Source organism: Cupressus sempervirens, chromosome 11 (genome assembly GCF_028749045.1).
Source record: "Cupressus sempervirens isolate cs-2001-9-10 chromosome 11, ASM2874904v1, whole genome shotgun sequence".
NCBI lineage: Eukaryota > Viridiplantae > Streptophyta > Pinopsida > Cupressales > Cupressaceae > Cupressus > Cupressus sempervirens.
The window spans coordinates 751,692,323-751,708,628 of NC_143128.1; the positions used below are offsets into that span (position 1 = coordinate 751,692,323).

At 38.5% G+C, this 16,306-nt stretch overlaps 1 protein-coding gene across 3 annotated transcripts in view; it reads right to left on the minus strand.

Moving 5' to 3' along the window:
- Positions 1-16,306, minus strand: part of LOC149531783 (uncharacterized) — a 228,612-nt gene that overhangs the window by 54,073 nt on the left and 158,233 nt on the right. For all 3 annotated transcript variants that reach the window (XR_016359263.1, XM_089811893.1, XM_089811894.1), the window contains exons 12-16: positions 14,371-14,555; positions 14,110-14,264; positions 1,327-1,385; positions 851-946; positions 555-667 (exon numbers count right to left, since the gene is read on the minus strand). Coding sequence is in view for 2 of the 3 variants with exons in the window: in XM_089811893.1 (XP_089668019.1) it covers positions 555-667; positions 851-946; positions 1,327-1,385; positions 14,110-14,264; positions 14,371-14,555 (608 nt within the window). In the remaining variant the exon portion in view is untranslated. The remainder of the gene's footprint in view (positions 1-554; positions 668-850; positions 947-1,326; positions 1,386-14,109; positions 14,265-14,370; positions 14,556-16,306) is intronic.

Consider the following 16,306-nt stretch of genomic DNA (forward strand, 5'->3'; position numbering starts at 1 on the left):
CAATTGAATTATTTTCCTTCTGAGTAAACTATTCATTTTAGGAAATAATACAATCGGTGAAAAATGTGAGTTTTTTTTTTTTGTTGGAGAGCTTCTAAGTGCCTTACGTAAGAACCCAATAGCATGTAAGAAATTATTCTCCAAATGACTTATGACAATTGATAAATTGTTTGATTTTATCATTGATAGCTTGATAAATTGTTTGATATTATCATTGATAATTTGATAGCATGCCATTTGCCATATTTTATTAAGTCAAAGAAATTCATCTACAAATAATTCATATTTATAAATGATGAGATTCCATAATAATCTTTCTACACAATTCTCAGATCTAAATTAAATGCTTTGAGTAGATCACTCAATTTGAAGGGAAAAATAGCAAGCAAGAGAGAAGATTCAGCCTATCATCATCGTTCCTCAGAAATTCTAGTTTGTTTGGCCAAAAGTTTTAATGGAAGGAATTAGAAGAAGACAAAAGTCCATTCAATTGTCTATTAAACCAACTTTATTGAAAGTAATTTAAACCAGCTTAAAAAATAACACATACTTACCGGCAATATGAAAGCCCTAGAAGGCTCAAGAAGTCCTCCAATATATCAAGCATCTTTGTCATTTGTGAGAACAATAGTACACGATGTCCGCCTTCCTTCAACCGTGGAAGCAACTGTATCAACCAATACAGAATTGATGAGAAGAACTATTTTCTTATCAGTAAAATATTTAACATGTCAAAAAGAAAGATGTCTCAAATAAACATGCTAGTCGAGTGTTACCAATCATTTTGCAATCAATTAATTTCTTCAAGATTCAAAAATATTTATAAATCAGAAGAAATTTAAAACGAGACCTTTTCCAATAGTTGAAACTTTCCAGATGCCTCAACCAACAGTTTGAAAGCTTTTTCTCCAGACATATGACATGGTTCTTGCCCAGGAAAAAGATACTGCCCATGTAATAAAAAAAGAATATTTCAAGTTACCAATTATAAATTCAGTTTTAATCCGTTCTTCAAATAGACTCCAAAGGAAGCTCTGAAATGAAGCCCAAATTTGTATATCACTAAAGTCTAATTAATGATTAGTAATAATTAAATAATAAGACATAGCATCCCTGAATTGAGATTTAGGAACAGTTTGATAGTCAGAAAATACAAAGCGGAATCAAGAATTAGACAAAATATTCATTAATAATGAAATTTTTGATTGGTATGAGTATAAAAGGAACAAAAAAAATTCAAGAATATGTGAATGACAAATCAATAACATTTCCTGAACTTATTATTTTTCCAAAAAAAGATAACATATCAAAGTCTTGATTACTCACTGGATGATTGCAACACATCTTCAAGTCGACTAGGAGGTTATTTAGGCTTCTCTTTCTTCCTGCATATCACAACCACGTCACATTCATCCAAATCAATGAAAAAAATGACTTATAAACCTTGAAATCTTTGAGATTTCAAACAACAACACACTTAGGAATGCATAAATGATCTCTTCAGAAAATCAGCATTAGTGAACAGCAAAAAATAAATTTTGAATGTCAATGAACCCTACGTCCTACATCAAATTCAATCTACAATGTACTTTTTTTTCACCCATGTACTCAGTTCTAAAAAAGATGCTAAGATTCCAAGGATTGTGAGTCAAAATATTTTACAAAAAGGTGTTAGTGTAAATTATTATTATTTACACTTTACTTAAGTTTACTTAGGATAAATACATTCATTTATTAGTTGTCATCTAGGAGTTAGCATACTTTTACGTATTGACTTGTTGACAACACAAAAGTTTGTTCCTGCCTTGTCATACTTATCCTCTCGTCTACATGGAGGATAATCCACCTTTTGTGGACGTATGCTGAGTTGTCATGCTTATCTCCTAGCGCTTTCTAGCTCATTCTAGAAGCTTGCTAGAGGTCTTTATAAACAAGCTCTCCTAGTGTATTTGCATATCATATCATATTGTACAGCAATTTACATTTTATCTGAGAATACAATTTTCTTATTTTCAGACCAAACCCTTGCCTCTTCTTGTCTTTTTCTTCTCTGTGACAGGTTTTCTACGTGCAGGTGATTCGAGGGCTTGTGGATTTGATATGCGTATCTGCTCAAATCCAACAAAAGGCATATCGATGAGATGGTTTTCCAACATAAGGACATCATAAAATATATCAGGGATTTTTAGAATTCAAAGTACAACCTTGAAAATTTAATAGGTAATTCATATTTAGATACTAGAATGTGAAAAGTGGAAACAACCCGTCTTAGAAAAGCTTAACATGCATCAACAACCAAAAAGAATGGTGAGACAATTTAATTTCTGAATATTTATTACTTCATTGAGCTCCTATGTAATAGGTTCATTGTTATTTCTAGTATGTACTAGGACGAAGCTATGGGATGTATTCTTATTCCAAGGTCCATATGACCCTATTTAGACATGTTTTGATGTTTAGAAGTCATAAAGGGTACTTTTACAAAGTTGTGTCAAAAATAGGAAAAACGTCCAAAAGTTACAAAGATGCACAAAATGGAGGATTAACGGTCACTAGTTTGAAAGGAAGTTGTGAACCACTGAAGAGATTGTAAACATGTTTATAAAGCCTCTAAATGCCAAGCCATGTTGTTATTGAAGTTTTGAGAAAATTTGAATAAGAGACCCTTGATTTCCTATATAATTCCATTGGTTTTCTCTGTTGTAGCATGGTGAACGTTCATGTGTGATCAATCTGGAATGTGACACCTATTCAGATTGATGGCCTTGTGAGTTGGCTCCCTCTTAGATCTAGTTTCATCAATTTTCATAGTGATTGGAAGGAGCTATTAGCATGAATGTTGATGGTATTCCTTTGGGGGAGTATCCTAAGCATTGGAGAATATTGCCATGTTGCATTCATGACTGTGTTTGTCATTGATGTCAACATAGCAGTAAGTCTATGAAGATTGGCAAAACTAGCAAACATAGATCATAGTTGTTCGGACAAGGTTTCTGTTGTCTGTGATGCGCGGTCAAGGACATATTGTACCTTTTGTCCTGATGACAAGGTCAAATGCACAAAGCCTAAGTCAAATATGAACAGAAGCCATTAGTGATTTATAGAGCGCAGTGCATGGATAGCAATTTCTGATGATCCTATTATATCTTCTAGCAAAGATATAATCTAGTGATGCACAGTTAGCCAATGATTGAAGACAAACTAACGGTGACGTCAGTGAGTGTGCAAGCCCTAGTATCATACGTGTGAAGTTTTGTATATACTATGTGCCAACAATGCTATTGTAATTGCGAATTAATTAATTAATAATTCTCTTATTATAATTAATTAAGAAAGCCTTAAGGCCGACTCAAGGAATTATTTTGAAGATAGGGTATAAAGGAAAGATGTTTTCCTTGTTTGTAAACAAAATTGGAATATATGTTCTATGCAAAGTGTGAAAAGGAGCAAAGTGTTTGGTGAATGCAAGTAAGCAATCCAAAGGATTATTGGAAGTGAGATTTGTGATTTGGTTACAAGATTAGAAGGAGCAAAGGTCCGGTTGACAGGACAAAGAAAGAGGAAGGAAGTACAATTCAATTCTATTATTATTCAAGGAATAATACAAATATCATTTGGACAGTGGGTTCATTGATCTTGCCCTTGAAGCCGTTTGGACAATGGGTCCATCTACCTTCCACAACTCCTAACAAGGTTGGAATCTCCTAAGAGGGATTCAAAGTCTCCTAATAGGGACTTATATGTACCAAATGTTGTTATAGACTCCTAACAGGGTCCATCCTCTAACAAAGAATATTTATATTAGTACATCATCTTGTGGGTACCATCCCCACCAGGGTTTTCCCTCTAATCAAGGCTTTCCCTAGTTAGCATATCTAGTGTCATTGTGCATGAGTATCTTGTTGTGGTTTCTGTCTACATTGCTCACATGGTTAAGTTTTATTAAGGTTGATAATTGTGATAATAGTTGGATAACTGATTCACCCCCTCCCTCTCAATCATATTGGTGAACTATATATTCTAACAGGAGTTAGCGCTGTTTTTTCTGTAAAGTGGTCTAAAACCCTAGGAGGTAAGGGTTTTGACACAAAAGTGCAAATAATTACCAATTCCACCATTGGAATGTTTACCGCATAGGGTAAGAAGTTCAACACAAGTATAACACGATTCAATTCATAACAGGTACTTTATTCATATATGCACTTGCTGATTACAATGACTACAATGATCTGTGATTTTCCATGATGATTCCAAAGTCCATCTCAGACGTGTACATATACCTTTCCGAAGGGGTGACTCAAGCGTCACGTGCCCGTTCGGATACTACTCTACCCGTCGGCTACACCATACATTTTACCGACAACATCATCCCCCCCTGAAAGAAAGGTCGTCTCCGGACGACAATTACAAAATATCTGAGACAAATTAACAACAAAATACATTAATTGACTAACTACAACAAGATAAATCTGTTTTTGTCACATCACTTTCACATTCATCCTATGCCTGCACCAAACTGGTCTCCAACCCACGTAGTATCTATAGCCTCTGCTAACACAATACTATCTCCTTAGTTGACCTTGATAGCCACCTGTGCTGCTTTTTCCAACTCCTGGTTACACTGAGCCAAGTGTCGCCATACTGCCTTCCACTGGATGATCAGCTCCTCCCGAGCTCTCTACGCATCCACCAAGACAGCGTCATGCCCAACACCTACTCCAAGTGCCTCCTCTGACATACAAACACTCATGCCTACAGCAGCAGCTCTAGGCCTCATCAATTGGTCACACTTCCGATGACTAATATCCGCAACGACTGGGGGTCTAGGGGGCATAACGGGGTCCTGGGGCAGTGCCCCCGCGGGGTCCAAAACCAAATTAGCACTCCGAAACCTACACAAAACTACATGGAACACACTATTTCTGTTGATTCCAGACTCCTTCTGGCAACCACTAATGCTTCCCCTTCCCTTTGGCATCATCTGCTACTCATTCCGAACAACTTGAATCTGTCGTTTTTTTTTTTTTTTAAGCTCTTCCACTTCCTCTTTCCTGCAAACTTATTTTGTGAATCGGCTACAACAATTCCTCTTCCTTTTCTGATACCCTTCGTCTCTGAATACTTTCTTTTCCTTGCGGCTTTATTCTAGTCACCACTCTATATGATGGTGTTCAGCTTGAGACCGTACGGTCTTATTCACCTTGCCCTCAATTCGTACGGTCCTATTCACCTTGCCCTCAATTCGTCTTTTCAACCACCGAACAATCGCCGTACTATCCTCAATCTTCGTGGCATGTTCCTCCTTTCACCCGTACGATACGACCTGATTTCATCTGCAAAATAAAACCTCAAGGCCGTACGGTCATCTAGGGGTCGTACGGTCACTATTTTTACAAAGAAGGGTCGTACGGACATAAGAAGGGCCGTACAGACAAACTTCTATTCTTCCCACGTGCGGTTTTGGTGTCTTCCTCACCCAACAACGCGACTCTGCAATGTCTGAAACATTTTATTCTTCATGCGATTAAATAATGTTTTAAACACATTGTCCTTCAACCATCGTACGGTAATGTCATAATGCCTTATCACAATACGGCCTTGTCCCGTACGGTATCAATATTCTATTCAATTCCTTTCAAGTCCGTACAGAGCCTTGGCTCAGGCCGTACAGTCTTTCCTTCAACTTTCCTGTCTCCTCTCAAACCGTACGGTCTTTCTTTCAACTTTTCTGTATCTCCTAGGGCCATACAGTCTTCTATTTGACTTCCTTGTATCTTTCTCAAGCCGTACGGTCTTCCCCTTAGCTTTCCTGTGTCTGTTTAATAGTTTCCAAGGGTCGTACGATCTTTTATAGTCTCCCATGGGGGCCATAAGGTCTTTCCTAGTCTTCTTCAAATACCCGTACGTCCTCTCTTTTCATAATTTATGGCAGCCGTACGGTCTTCTCCATAATTTACAACTTTATTATTTTAAGATAGTATAGTATTATATATTTTTAACTTTGCATTTCAAAGCTCAAGTCCGTACGGTCATAAAGGAAGGTTGTACGGTCATTAAATACTCCTTTTCAATAGTCGTACTACAGGCTTTATTAAAATTTCCTCCTTTTATTATCATTTTGTTATTTTGCTCCAGTTTCTCCCTACTTTTCATCTGATGATGTTTTCTATGGTCGTACTACAAGCTTTTGTTCCTCCAGAATTTCAATACGTTTTATGCTTCATCTTTCATTTTATCACTTCATACTCTTACATTTTATCACTTGATATTTTAACTCTATTCGGCTTTCATATTATACATATGTACATTATTTACATTATTTACAGTCATCTTTTCTTCGTTCACTTCCTTGCGCACGGAGGACCCTTCCTTTCCCTATATATTTTCAACTTTGATCCATTTACGGCATCTGTTATTTCTTTTCCGTCTAGTGTCCACAATTTAATTACTCTGTTATATCCAACTTCCCGTATCTTGTAGGGTCCAACCCATTTGACTTTAAATTTCCCAGGCTTTATTTCATTTCGTCCATTATACTTCAGTACTAACTGACCGAGTTGAAAGTTGTTCAATTTTAGGTGCTTGTCATGCCACGCCTTCCTCCTTGTTTGTGTGACTTCGATGGCCCACGCTGCATAGTTCTTATTCCTTCGGTACAGCCGCTTCCGTACGGGTACCGCACCTTCGATTAATGGTATCCAATGGACACATAGTTCTGGTGGTACTTCTTTTAAGTCTTTAAACGTCCAAGCTGCTGCCTTTAATACTGGGTTCCAATCATCTCCTACACAAATGTTCTTCGGATTTTCCTCATCACCTAAGTTCATTGTTTTCACTGTCGATTCTTCATACTTTATTGCAAGGTTGCACGGGTACGTGGGTACGGGAAGGGGTATGGGTACAAGTACGGGTACGAGTACGCATATTTTTCAAAATAGGGGACGGGGGTACGTGTGTATGCCTATTTTTTCTATATAATTAATATTTTATAGAAAATATAAAAATCAAAATATATGTCATGAGTCATGACATTGAGCATTCAAAACAAGAAATTTGAAATATATATATATATATATGCTATTGCTGAATGTTTAATGTTTAAAGTATTTTTCATAATAGGGGATGGAGGTACTTGGGTATGTCAAACTTATTTAAAAATTATATCTTTATATTTATAAAACATCTGAAATTATGAGTCATGACAATGGTTTTTCAAAACAAGAACCGTGATAAAGTTTGCAAATGTAACGTATTGTTTTCAGTTTCAGATTTGCTATATGTTTGAAATAATAATACATGATAAATGCTTAGATGCATAACAAAGAAGGCAGACTTTAAACATGAACAAGAGGATCCTAAATCATATAACAATAACATATTGCAAATGATAAACTTATGACTTGAACAGTGATAAAGTTTATTGTTAATGAGTATCAAAGCTTCAAACTGATTTGGTATTGAATTACGTTTGATAAACAACAAGCTAATACAAAAATAAAAAACCAAAAATAAAAATCAGAATCTTAATCAAGGTCCTTAGCTATGATGCTCTCCACCGAGTACCCGGTACGTGGGATACGTGTACCCGGTACGTGGGTACTCGGTGGGTACGAGTACCAAGGGTGTGGGTACGAGTACCCATGCAACCTTGTTTTATTGGTTTATCTTTACTGAACGTATAGGTAGGTGTTTCATCCACCTGTGCTTCTCCCTCCTTCAATTCATTGTACTCCTTCAAAAACTCATGGCCTTCTTTTCCCTCCTCGACACTCAAAATATTGCAACTCGGAAAGACCTCACAGTCTTCCATTTGCCAATGCAACAATCCATTCACGGAGTCTAAGTCGTCATCAGTTGAGCCTCCTTCTAGTCTCAATACCCCTTCATCATCTGGTTCCATCCTTCTTTTCCCTTCGTCGTCACTCTCGCCATCGCCTTCCGAGTCCGACGACGCGGCTTCTTCTCCTACCATCTGTGTATGCAAATCGATTATAAATCTCCTACCTCCCTTCTCCATTGACAGGGTGTTCCTTTTCCAATCATGCTTTACCTTAGCCTGCACCAACCACCCTCATCCTAGGATGGCGTCATACCCTCTTCTCTTTAATGGAATGACTACAAAATCCAGCAAAAATGGTTGTGTCCCAATTGTTACCGACTGCGCCATCAGAGTGCCCAAGGGTTTTATTCCATGTTGATCTGCTGTAAGTAACTGAAAGGTGGGTGGCCATAATGTTGGTTGTCCAAGTTTTTTCCAGATATCTTCTGGCATCACATTCACTCTCGATCCTCCGTCTACTATTGTATCTGTTAGCACCATACCCAGAATGCCCATCTCCACCACTGCTGGATGTCTACCTGTTGTAAGTGCTAGTCACATCGGATCTGTTGCTGCTGCTGTGGTTTTCCGTACTATCCTTTGCTTCCTCCGTTACTCTCGAGGACGGTGTCATATTTATAATGGTCGTACGCAGCTGTGGCATGGTAATAAGAAGATCATTTAATTTAACTGGCACCTCCATTTGCATTATCTGTTTCACCATACTTTGTTCTGCCAAGTTTCTTTTCGGAGTTACAGTATTGTCTTTTATTTGTGACTTCTCTGCTATCATCTACTTTTCTATCTCCGCTCGAACTTTTTGTAACCTCTCTTTTTCTTCTTCCGCATTCGAATATTTTGCCTTCCTCGCCTGCTCCCGTGTGATCGCCAACACGTTCTCGTTGCTTGTTTCAATACTTACTAAATTTATGCTTTGCTTTGGACACTTTGAATCTTCATGGTCCCCTGGACCAAACCATCTGCACAGTAGTTGCGGCGCCTCCTTCGTAGTACAATCCCTCGCGAAGTGACCCCAAAGATTACATGCCCGGCACTGTATCATCGGCCTTCCACTTGCATCATATTGTATTCTACTTCGGCCTCCATTGTTGTTGTTATTGCTTCCACCCCTTCCGCCTCTATTATTATATCGATATCCACCTGAAGTTGCATCATTGCCCGCGTTATTGCTATTGTTCGACGCTTCCTGCGTGAGTAACACCTGTTGGTGTCCTTTTGCTTTCAAGTTAAACGGGCACTCTTTCAAGGAATGCCCCGCCGCCTGGCAGATGTCACAAAACTGCTTCTTCAGGCATGAACCCTTCGTATGTCCGTCCTTGCAATCTGTACACCACAGTTCTCCTTTTACTGTATCTAGATTCTTTTTCAAAATTTTGAATTCTTTCATCATCCGTAGCATGTCTTTTTGTCGCGCTTTCACCTTCTTGTTTGATTCCTCATCACTACTACTACTCTCCGAGGATGAATCATCTGAATCAGAGGACTTATGTTTTTTCTTCTTACTCGTCTTCTGTTCACTTTCCAAATCCATAGCGCGAGTATACGCATCGGTGTACGATGCCGGTGGTACAATCTTCATTTTCTTTTTAAGAGCCGGTCGTAGCGCCTCCACGAACCACCATTTTTTTCAACCCATCCGCTGGTTGACTCTCTATCTTCCCAATCAATTCCTTCAGTCGCCTGGCATAGGTTCGGACTGTCTCATTCTTTCCTTGTTTGGTACTGTAGATTTCTACCACTATTTCATTATCATCTCGAAGTAATCTGAATTCTGCAATAAATTTTTTTTTACATTCTCCCATGTATTAAGTTTCTGAGGACTAGTGTCAGAAAACCAGTCTATCGCCACACCCCGTAGGGTCGCTGGAAATTGTCTTACCCAGTCATCCTCATCCGTCACACCATTTGCCATCTATATGGTTTCACACGTTTTACAATGTCTGATAGGGTCTGCTGAACCATCACCGTGAAACTTGGGTAACTCTTCTTTAGGGCCAGCCATTGTTACTTGTCTTCGATTCTAAGGTACTGGTGTACCCGCGCTGTTCTGAGCTCCCGCGCTGTTTTGGCCTCCCGCGCTGTTCTGTGCTCCCGCGTTGTTCTGGACTCCCGCGTTGTTCTGTGCTTCCGCGCTGTTCTGGACTCCCACGTTGTTCTGTGCTTCCGCGTTGTTCTGGACAACAGTGTTGTTCCCAACAACCGCGTTGTCTGGTGACAAGTCTTCAAGTGATGTTCTATTCTCTGCCTGTATCCGTTCGTCCGGTGTATCAGGAAAGAAGAGATCCCTCCACGCTCGTGCTCCCTCGGCACTCCGAGCCGTGCGAGTTGCTTCCCTTCCGTTCGGACACTCTCCCCTCAGCGTATACAGGTTAAGAAATTCTTCCCTTGTTTCCTCCACCAAATTCAAGCGTTGTCGAGTTTCTTCCAGCAATTCCTCGGCACTCCTCAGCCTACTAGGTGAGTGCACTCCCTCCGTCTATGCCTCTTCACCCCTTCGGTGCCCCTCGGCAATCTGCTGAAGTCTCTGTCTGCGTTCTACTTGCTGTGTTAAAATTAAAATTTCTTTTGTTGTACTTAGTTCATTCTTATCTTTCACCTTATTCCAATCTTTGTTTGGCAAATTCGGCATCAATCTTCATATCATTCCTTCGTTCGAGGTTCGTCTGGCAACGGCGCCAAATGTTTACCGCATAGGGTAAGAAGTTCAACACAAGTATAACACGATTCAATTCAGAACAGGTACTTTATTTATGTATGCACTTGCAGATTACAATGACTACAATGCTTTGTGATTTTCCATGATGATTCCAAAGTCCATCTCGGACGTGTACATATACCTTTCCGAAGGGGTGACTCAAGCGTCACGCGCCCGTTCGGATACTACTCTACCCGTCGGCTACACTATACATTTTACCGACAACATGGAAATTGATGAAACCTGGTGGAATGGAAGACTTGAGTGTCCTCTTTAGGATTTTGAATGCTAGAGACCACAAAGTTGAGCGTGGAGAGTTTAAATGGAAGCCCTATGTTTGACATCCAATATGACATGCCTAAAATGTATGACTGTCAAGTAATTTGCGAACGTGTTGAAATTTATTGAGCTTGGGTGTACAAGATTTGTTGATTTGTTAGTCAGGAGATGGATTACACTTGTGAGAACCACTGGTTATGTTGTTGAGAGAAAATGTGGAGGAGTTTCTTCAAAATATAGGGCTAATTCAGCCCCTAAAACCTTTACCAGTCCACTTTGGTCAGTTTGTTCCAAAAAACCATAGGTTTTACAAATGTTACGTAATTCCCAAATGTCTATCTTGATTTGTCTTTCTCTTGTTTCAGAAATCAAGGAGCAGAGAGTTATGAGCCAAAAACCTAGATTAGAGGGCTACTAGGAGTAGTTGTTCATTGTGAAGGAAAACCAAGTGATCCTTATCAAGGGTAGCTACAGAGTGTTTTGTTTGTTGATTGTGGTTCCCTAATGTACAAAAGGCCATAAGAATAGTTGTTACAATGTTGTTGGGTAGTCTTCATGAAATATGTATTTGTAGCCACCAATGGTCGTCACCAAGTTGCATATAGATGAGTTGGGTAAGGAATCCCTTTTGTGAAACCAATTCCATTGCCATTTTGTATTGAGTTTTGTCTAGTTCATATTACACCCTCACCTCTGAATCACAAACTCTTGCAAAATGAATAGTCAACACAACCACTCACCATAACTGATTGCTGCTCCTATCATAACAAAAATTACATTTGTAGTCACTACTCTTTTACCAGACTTTTGACAACAATATTATTAATATCAAGAAATATGACGAATGGACAGCCAGCATTGTTAAAGAAGCCACCTTATAATTGCAAATCCAAGGCATTCAGAGAGCAACCCAAATCTCAAATAAACAAGAGTTCTTAGATCAACACAAACGACAATTCAGTGAAATTTATGTATAGTTCATGACTATAACTGCCGCATCTGAATTATGGGATTTCATCCACGGGCAGCTATGAAATCAACTGGTTTCCATCCTACAAGCTCCAATAATGTACAATCTATACAAGTAAAATAAATGGATGAAGACGAGCAATTAGTGTAATTAACATTTGATAGTATTGTCAAGGGCTAGATAGTTGCCAACGGTTGGCTCTCACACCCCCTTGACAAATCTATATATGTCCATGTATTTGTCTCTTTGTGATGTTATGGTTGTCGAACGAAATAGAAGTATTGCTAGTGTTGTTTTGCTATATTGTAAAGCATTGATGAGATTAATGGAATTGCAATTGTGAGTTCTTCATATTGTATTTGTTCTGTTACATTTACCTGCATTATCGTATGTGTTAAACATTACCCTCAGCGCAAACATTTGGCGCCGTTGCCTATAAGAATCTGGGCATGACAGCAGGGAGTTGGATGGCGAGAGTAAATAATGGGCCAACCACTGAAAAACGAGGGTATGAGTGATGGAATTATTTTGTCATTGATGTCAAAGATCTACACTCGTGAAAAGATGTGCAGCATGTAATTAATCAAATTCGCTTTATGGTAATTACTCTTGGCAGTCTGAGTTATTGATGTTGCACATGCGAAGGAGCTGGCAAGATTTGGAAAGTGTGGATGGATTTATGACGATTGATGCCTCCTATATATACATCTCAGTTTCTGCTGAGTCACGAAGACTACACACATTTGCAGCCCCACCTAGTAAATCATGGATACACCCATCTGCTTGGAATCCATGAGAGCGTTGGTGTCTTTTTTAGGCAAGGTAACAGACAAGCGTCTGCAGCAGATGTTGACTGTCAAGCACCTGCTCATCTTCAATGTTGTCAAGGAAGTTTCAAGCAAGTAATGCCTATGGGCCTGCCATAGATACTGGGTAAACACTGATATCTCAGCTATGTTCCTGGCTTTCACTCTATCCAAGGGCATTTCAAAAGCAAAGGCCAGGAATTTGTGCCATTGTATTTTCAAGCATAAGTTCTTGGGCTGGATAGATGTGGTTTTGGATGACATCAATGCTCATAATTGCATTCCTGTACCACAGCAATATTACTGTGGGTCACAAAAGAAAGTCATAAAGCACTTTCCCCTTATTACCCAGCAGAGCCTGATGACCTGATTGAACGAATGAAAGACATAGACAAGTATTTGTCCTTTCTGCAAATGGTGGTGGCCATCAAGGCCCACCACGTTGGCATGTTTCAGAAATTATTGTGATGGTGAAGGTTTTTGGGTACCGGACAACAAGGGCATAAGCCTTGCTGATCTGGACTTTCCTGTCTTGCTAGATTCTTTGCATTTGACAAGCAGGACATGATGGAGACATCCTTAGGAGCGGTACACCGGAATTGCAGGAAGGATTGTCCAGCCATCACCAGGGCTGCACATGCAAAGCATACTAGGAGGGCTGCAGAGGCCTCTATGACCAGGAAAAGAGGCGGAAGGTGTGACAGTCATGGCAGGAGATGGAAGGTGGTCTGCCTAAACTTTCCATGACAGTTGTGGTTCCTTTCTCTACTGTGATATTATGTTAATTGTAATGTAAAAAGTATCAGTAGATGTTAATCTGGGAAGGTCTCTCTTTGGCCAGTGAGGCAAACCCCCTATTGCATCCTATTTATGTCTCATATGATCTGTAGGGTATAGTATGTTTCTAAGTTAGTACTGGCATAGTATGTTGCCCGTTTTTCATAGTTTGGTAGTTGTAGACAGGAGCAGTAGTCAATGGTACCAGGCCGGACCATAAATTCTCTGTAAACTCTTTTTTGGATACTAATACAATGGGAGCTAGCACTACCAGCTATCTATTTACCAAAAATAATTGACATGGCTTTCCAAAATTAGTCAGCTAGGATATCAATTCTCATAATCACTAATAGGGCTCTGAGATTCTCAAATAACAGTTATAAAGCTTAGAAATATTTTGGGGTGCTTAACAGTAAACCTTTTTATGTTTCAAGAATGTAATAAACTATAATCATGTGCACTGATTATTTAGTTTATTTCTTTGCATAGTATCTTATTTACTCTCTATAGGTTAAATCCACATGCTTTCTAAAGCTTTTCCCATTAATTCAAATTGTAACAGCCAAAGGTTGGTGGAAAACCTCATGCAAAGAAATTACTTTCACTGTATCAAATTCTAATATCCCAAAACAAACATTAATTCATGACACTAAGCTAGTTATGCCAGAAAGATAATTTGTAAGGACACTAAGATGGTAATGCCCTACTCTAAGTATAGATTATAAAATGTTAAAGCATGTACCATTATGAATGCCTTTGTTCAACTCCTTGTAATTTTTTTTTAATAGGTTCAAATACAATTGTCTCTGAGGGATGGCAAGAGCACAAGGAACTTCAACCAATCGTTTCCCAGGGATCATGTCTCGCAACACCTCTGACTTGAGCCTTCTCAACATCCTTCAGATCAGCAAAGACACAAGAAATCAATGTATGTTAGTATTGATCATTTCCAATAAAACCTTACCTACTCGTAAATACATAAATCGGTAGTTTCATGCTATACCTTGGCTGCAAAAGATCATGAATACGAGAAATATGTTCACGTGTTATTTCACTATCGCTTTGAGTAGAGTTGATATCAATTTCTGAGAATGCACAGGCAGCGGATTCTGGATCTGGAACTTCAGATGGATCAAGAAAATGAAGCAATGCAAATAACTCTGTTAATGTATTTTGAAGAGGAGTTCCCTGCTCAAACCATAACAAACAACAAGTATGACTGTTTTAAACCCTCTTCACACTTTAAGAAACAAAGAATATATCACAAATTATGTTAATAGTTTTTTTTTTTAATTTAAAAAAAGGTGGATGCTTCATATGTTCTATTCGCGGATTATTTATAGAAATCATAATCCTGCTAAGATATTTTGCGATGGGTTGGTACAAAATTTCTAGATTGAAATTTCTCATTAAAATTGCAACGAAGTGAGCAGGCATCCTAAAGTGTACCAAAAGAACTCAAAACTCTTGGCAAGTGTACCCAGCTCAAAAAATTAAATGATTGAATAAATACAGTTTTTAAGCTTTATGTCAATGGATTGTCAATGCTATATTATGTGAACAGTTTCATTCAATATAGTGTCTTGCAATGTCAGCTAAGCAACCATTTGTGACACATCCCACATCATGCTACCCATGCCAAACAACAATTAAAGAACAAAGAGAAATTCTAACTTGGCACGGCTTAATGTTCTGCCACTTATAATCAAGCATCCTAATTGCTCAAACTGTTTAAGAAACCTGACCAGCCTTGCTGAAAATGTTAAACAACTAGACTAAAATAATAATAATTCTATGGAACCTTAGATTTAAGTCTCGATCAATATAATACAGTCCAATCATACAACCTCCTCTAGGCATTTCACAGTACTACTCAGCAAACATCTTAGTACTACATCCCGAACTGAAAAATGAATTTAGACATCAAGTCTAATGTATTGTCTCTAAAAGAATAAATACACAAAAGGCGTCAAATTGATAGGATAGCGGGGAAAATGGCACGCTGGTGAAATTAAAAATGAGAACCACACACATACAATAGTCATCATAAGCGACGAGCAACTCAAACAAAATAAAAAATTGCAAATAACTGATTAGTGGACGACAAACTTTGTAATGACATGAAAATCAAAATAACACACTTAACTGACCAATGCTGAATAAATCTCTTTGGATTGAACAACTTCGCTAGGGGTTCCACTGTACTCTTAAGATTATGAAAAGACCAAGTTGTAGCTTATGCATATTCAAATTAAGAGGAGAAATCTTAAAGCTAAGATATAAGAAAACATAAATGTAAGAATGATATGTATAAATATCAGTGTTCCTGGACTCGCCATGAATTGTACGAGTTATCCAGGTTTGTGAGTTGTGTCAAGGAAATGGGTCATAACAACATGTTGCCATGACTCGTCGCAACATGACTCACACTGGCATTTGGCAATTTCGGCCAGAAAGAAACAAAAACAAAAAACTTATTTCCCTTTTTTTTCACTTATGTCTTCTATTTTGCCCTAAAAGTCATTATATTTGCTAGTTGTGAGAAGAAGAGATGAAAAGCGAGAGAGAGAAAGGAAAAGAAGAGTGCATAAGTTTGCAACAAGCAGGGAATAAGAGCACCAAAGATTCCACAAATCACATTGGGGAGGCCATAGGTGGGTTGACCATGCAGACATAAAGGTTGAGGTTGTGGTTATAGCAAAGGAGGAAAATAGAGTACAATTAGGCACCTATGCAGCTGATGTTGAGTAGAGTGGCACCTCACATGCAAATCAGTCATCCAGGGCTTACCTCAAATGCCTTTGTAGAGACAAACTACTTTCAGGCTATGCTAGAGCCTAAGTCGTAGACTTGTTTTTGTTTACACATATATTTGGGAATATTTGATGTCATGGATTTTATATTATATTTGACAATAATTACAATTCAGCTACAGTTTA